We start from the raw sequence: 4701 nt of genomic DNA, 5'->3' as shown, positions 1-4701 counted from the left end.
CAGACGTTTGTGCTGCCTTTGAATGCGCACAAAAGACAGTTGGTGGACTCAAACGCATTGTCAAAGCATTTTTGAGGGATTTTTTCCGTAGTTGCTGAAAGCGTTTTATGTACCTAAAGGGTTCCCCGTACTGTGTACGTTGTCACTAAGATTTGGCTATTTCGCAATGCAGTTATACCAGCTTGTTGATGTATTTGGGTTCTGCTTGCGTGCATTTCTGAGTGACATCTGTCCCTTCTCGTATGATCCAAAACGTTTTCAAAGGGTATCCTCCTGCCAATAACTGATTGAATTTGGTTCCAAAGGTATGACAACGCAACAGCTTGTACTCTCACTTTCATCCTAAGGCAAATGTGCATGATGTGGATATTTGACAAACAAAAGGCCACTTTGTCTGCATCGGTAGAGCTATTTATCTCGTTAACTTGGCGAGCTTGTACATCTACATCCACAAATTAACCTCTGAAACATCTCCAGTAGAAGAAGTACAATCGCAATGATTAATACAATTTATTCTGTTGTATGAGGACACAAAGTTGTTCTCATGGCATTGCAAAAGATATGCCATTTAACTGTAATAAAAACTATTTTTCTTCTGGAATTTAGGAGTTTCCACTCATCTCTTTTACATGTGCTGAGGGCTTGTTACGCTTGCTCACATCTCGTCGGGAAGTTGCACAAATATCCACTGTAGTGTGTCCACTTGTCAGTCCCACATTTGCGCACCACGCGTGTGTACACGTCAGTAGGCTGACTTTAAACGCAGGTTCCAATAGATAAGATGATCGCCAGTTGCAAATGAAAACCGTTGCCGGTACCTAACTAGCACGACCTCAAAAGTGCCACCTTGTATCTTACAATATGTTCGCGTGAGGAATGAATAGGCCCGCCATTTCTCCCGAACATCACTGTGATTCCTAACTGGCATATAAATAGGAATGTTAGACATGAACGAGACCTAAAAATAGCATATATGTTAAAGCAAAACTTTTCTATTTCAGCGGAGCAACTAGAGAATAACTACCATTACTGCTCACAATGCCAGAAACCGACCAAACACCGAACAAGTTAAAGGTTAGGAAATGAGGGTGCTCTGAAGCGAGAAAAAGTACGCTGAAGATTGTGGAGTTGTCAAGATTTCTCCAAAAGTTGAGTCCATTTACGTTGCATTTGTTGGTCCTTGTGGAGGCTCTGGGAGCTTTAGCGTTTTCGAAGTCAATGAACAGCTGCGAGGTATTGCACGTGCAGGCATTGCGCATGACGGAATCGAACAATCAAATCAATTGTGACGCTGATGATCGTTGGCACGGGTCTACTGTCAATCCACTACACCCACAATAGTTTCATCAACTCCACTCCCCGATGACGAAGCATCTATATAGATAAAAGATGCAGGGACTGTCGCCGATCGAAAGGACTTTTAAAGTGATGGACACGAATTCACATCTTAAGCCAAGCCTCATGTCATCATTTCCTAAATGGAAGCCGTCATGCTGCGAATATCCACCTTCTTCGAATAAAAGGTGCAGAATTCATCCTTACGAACTAGGTTTAGGAGGAAGAAAGGAGGAAAGAACAAAAATAGTGTGCTCTGAAACATTTCTATGAGAAGGGTGGGTGCAGCACAATTTCTCACAAACAATTGTAAGTTCGACTGAAGCGCTTACGGTAGATACCACGGCAGCTTTGCCCCTCAGACAAGGAGAGAAAAGTTAGATCTGCGTCAAATTAAAGGAATATTTGGTTGCAGAAAGTCAGCACATGTATCGAAACAGGAACAGAATTTTACCTCTGGAACCAAGGCAAGCATCTAGGCAATGAAGACATGCAGACTTATCGTCACCGCCTGCCCCTGTGTGCTAAGTGACGGTGTTTCCTCCAACACAACTGTGGAGTCATTCAGGTGAATTTCCCAACTCAAGAGGTGGTCACCACCAAAGCTGAGTATTACTGTTGCGTTCTGTGCGATGCGAAGGTTACGTCGGCGGAGAAGGTAGGGAGGCAGTGACCATCAAGACTACTTTCCGTGGTCACAATGACGTACGAGGTCTTACTGCTAAATGCGCCACATTTACATTACAATAATCCTACATAAGGATAAGGGCCCATACTACATAGCCCTAACACAACACTCTCAAATAGTTTCAAGCCCGCTCATATCAGTCATCATTGAAGCGGGGGTAAGTGTGCAAATGTAGAGAGGGAGGATTGTGTAGAGCAATAAAATCACTACAGTTACAACATAGAGAGAAAAATGAAGAACGGGGAAATGAAGGAGAAGATATCAGAGGCGCATCGACAAAATATGTTTGCGACATGTGAGGGGGTAATGAATTTGGCGGACACCGAAAAATAGGAGACGAAGGAGGGATACGAACAAATGCACAAAATGTTTGAGAACGTGTAAAGCCTTTTTATTGGCGACAAAGAAACTCGGTTTGTGAGGGCAGAGACATGAAATGTGCAGTGGACAGAAACACGCGCCAAATCACCTACCCTTTGGTCAACCCTGCAACACACGCCATTGCAAAATTCTAGACGTGCCTATCTAATGCTATCTGCAGTCCCTTGTGAACTACGCAGATAGGAGCATATTAAAGCCTTCGTGTACCCATCTTCTAACTCACCGCCCCATTGCTTTTCCATATTCATTTATCTATGGCTTGAGACCAGCCCACGAAGATTACAAAGACCATGCCAGCAACCACTTCAATTTATGTTTCCCTAAATGACCACCTTAGGAACTTTAAACGCGAGCCTCGTCACAACGATATAGTATAGCGCACTACATTTTTAACGACCTTCTGACTACGCGCAAGCAGTCTCTCCAATATACATGTCGTTTTGAACATTCAGGTTGACGATTTAAGTGGTTTTGCATTCCGCGGATAAATGACAAATGGGTCACCAACTAAGGTCTCCCACATCCTCTATTCTTACCCGACTCACTATCTATTCAGCTGTCAATCTAACAAATAATTAAAGGGAGATCGGCATTATTAAAAGGGCATTAGACCAGAAGATGAAAGACTGCAAAGGGCGGCCGAATTAGCCATCTTGATTAGCATTTTTCATGAGCAGGCCAAACGATCAAGCGGAGTAAGCACCCTGGCAGCACCCGTCAGCCTGTAATGATGTAAGGTGGAACAGGACGGAAAACGGAAGCCAGTGTACATTCATTTCATTATCCACGTTCAATACATGCCAGATAAGGATTGCAACATGAATTGCAGCTTCACTTGTAATTTTTGACTGTCGACTCGACAAAAAACAGGGAAATGCATAAAACAGGTGGAAACCTCTTCCAACCTAATGGCAAAAGCAGTGAAAGAAAATGAGTTGTCTAAGTGAGATCTTGCCTCAACAAAGGCTCGTGAGATCGTTTCACACTGGCCACTTGTCACCATTCCTCATGAGAATGGCACTTATCAGAGCCTAATGAGAAGCGTCATAATCATATAGGCGAAGAAAGTGTGACCGGGAGGATTGTGCAAATAGAATGCATTCCCATACAGCAATTACCGCACTTTCTTTACGAAGGAGCCTCTGTCACCCCCAAATCGAGTTAAGTCGCTTGAGAGCTGGTGAAAGGTAGGAGTGGGTACCAGACAATTCAATCCTTGATTATCTGAACAGAGAGCATAGAAAGGACTACGTAAAAGTCTACCGTAATTCGATATTTTTTTGAAGGTGCGTTCTGACACACCCGAATGGGGTGGAGCCACCCTTGCTCTTCACCACTAATAAGGCGGATACTCAGGGCTCAGGCGCAAGCATTGAGTGGACCCAATTTATGGCATGGGGAAACATCACCACTACTAATACCTCATGCGTAGTTATTGTCGATGTGGTTGAAGTTTGACAAACATCAGTCTTTCATTAGTGACACCACGCGCACTATGCAGGGGGTTTGAGCATAGCTCGGAGCACCCTCCTCTGCCTTTACCAAATACAAAGTATTGCAAGTCTTTGCTGCTCTTCCTTGCCTATCACCCTCTGGAACAGTAGATCTTGGATTGTGGATTTACTTCCACCTCCGTAAATGAACATCACATACATGAAAGGATCCACACCAACGTAGAGAAGACGTTTCTTTACTTCGCAAATCTCTCTTGGCACTGTATTGGGGAAAGTGAATTGCCCTCGCGAAATGATCAGTGGGTAGATTCACCAAGAACAACGAAGTTGCATAAAGATCTCGCTTTTATTGAGCGACCCACCTAGTCTGCTCCCGTGATTGGGCCGAAAGGATTCGACCAAAATGGTGTTCTTTAATCACCTCGGCCCAATAGAATATCAGAAGAGACAAATGAACCTGCCATTTGCCCCATCCCCTACTAATGCCACCTTTCTGGGAGAGACTTTGAGGTGCACAAATGCTGTTTATTACTGCCGGAAAACACTCGAGAGTACTGAAGTTTGGTGCAGGCTTGAAGTGAAAAATGTGGAGGGAAGAGGAAGACATTGCTTTAGAAAAGGGGTAAATGGCCCGAGCAGTGGTAAAATGTTGAACGAGAGTGCTTCAGTAAGAAGTGACAACCTGAGAGCAGAAGCCATTTATCCTCAAAAACACCCCCTTACGAAGAAAAATGAATTCACAAAAGGAAAACGGTTCTAGGAAAAGCGAAATTAAGAAAATAGGTGTTTTTAAGAGGAAATCACTACTGGAAAAGTAATTAAATTGCTGCAGGTTTATCGACA

The 4701-nt window shown here is 43.6% G+C and overlaps 1 protein-coding gene across 1 annotated transcript in view; it reads right to left on the bottom strand. All coding sequences in view use genetic code 11, as the record gives it.

Annotated features, from left to right (window-relative positions):
- The window catches only part of EGR_09243 (hypothetical protein), a gene marked incomplete at both ends in the record, with an annotated part of 7545 nt that overhangs the window by 645 nt on the left and 2199 nt on the right, over nucleotides 1-4701 (bottom strand). The window contains 3 exons of the mRNA XM_024498492.1: nucleotides 923-958; nucleotides 3175-3309; nucleotides 4582-4614. Coding sequence (XP_024347082.1) covers nucleotides 923-958; nucleotides 3175-3309; nucleotides 4582-4614 — 204 coding nt within the window. The remainder of the gene's footprint in view (nucleotides 1-922; nucleotides 959-3174; nucleotides 3310-4581; nucleotides 4615-4701) is intronic.

The sequence above is a fragment of the Echinococcus granulosus genome (assembly GCF_000524195.1).
Source record: "Echinococcus granulosus chromosome Unknown EG_S00139, whole genome shotgun sequence".
In the NCBI taxonomy this organism is placed as follows: Eukaryota; Metazoa; Platyhelminthes; class Cestoda; order Cyclophyllidea; family Taeniidae; genus Echinococcus; species Echinococcus granulosus.
The sequence above is the reverse complement of the archived record's forward strand: the minus strand, read 5'-3'. Positions and strand labels throughout refer to the sequence as shown.